Source organism: Trachymyrmex cornetzi, unplaced genomic scaffold (genome assembly GCF_001594075.2).
Source record: "Trachymyrmex cornetzi isolate Tcor2-1 unplaced genomic scaffold, Tcor1.1 scaffold1284, whole genome shotgun sequence".
Classification (NCBI taxonomy): domain Eukaryota; kingdom Metazoa; phylum Arthropoda; class Insecta; order Hymenoptera; family Formicidae; genus Trachymyrmex; species Trachymyrmex cornetzi.
Window position 1 is genome coordinate 82,470 of NW_017295855.1, and position 218 is coordinate 82,687.

General features: G+C 59.6%; 1 protein-coding gene across 1 annotated transcript in view; it reads right to left on the reverse strand.

Annotated features, from left to right (window-relative positions):
- The window catches only part of LOC108770518 (uncharacterized), a 7,770-nt gene that overhangs the window by 6,767 nt on the left and 785 nt on the right, over window positions 1-218 (reverse strand). Inside the window, exon 2 of the mRNA XM_018522153.1 lies at window positions 67-215. Within this exon, the coding sequence (XP_018377655.1) occupies window positions 67-215 (149 nt within the window). The remainder of the gene's footprint in view (window positions 1-66; window positions 216-218) is intronic.

A 218-nucleotide genomic window follows, 5' to 3' on the forward strand; every position in this document is an offset into this window, starting at 1 on the left:
CCGGCCGCGCCTCCACCAGTGACGCCCAGTGTGCAATGGGCGATAGTTCATGAAGAACGAAATTGCCCACTGGGGCAAACCTGGTGGTGAATGCCTGGGTGCAATGGGGTTAATACCCCACCAGGCATTCGCTTCCATGGTGGCATGGGCTTGATGTCCGAAGACAGAGCCCGCCTGCAGCGATGTTGCTGCGTCGTCGTTCCAGTCTCCGGTACCTC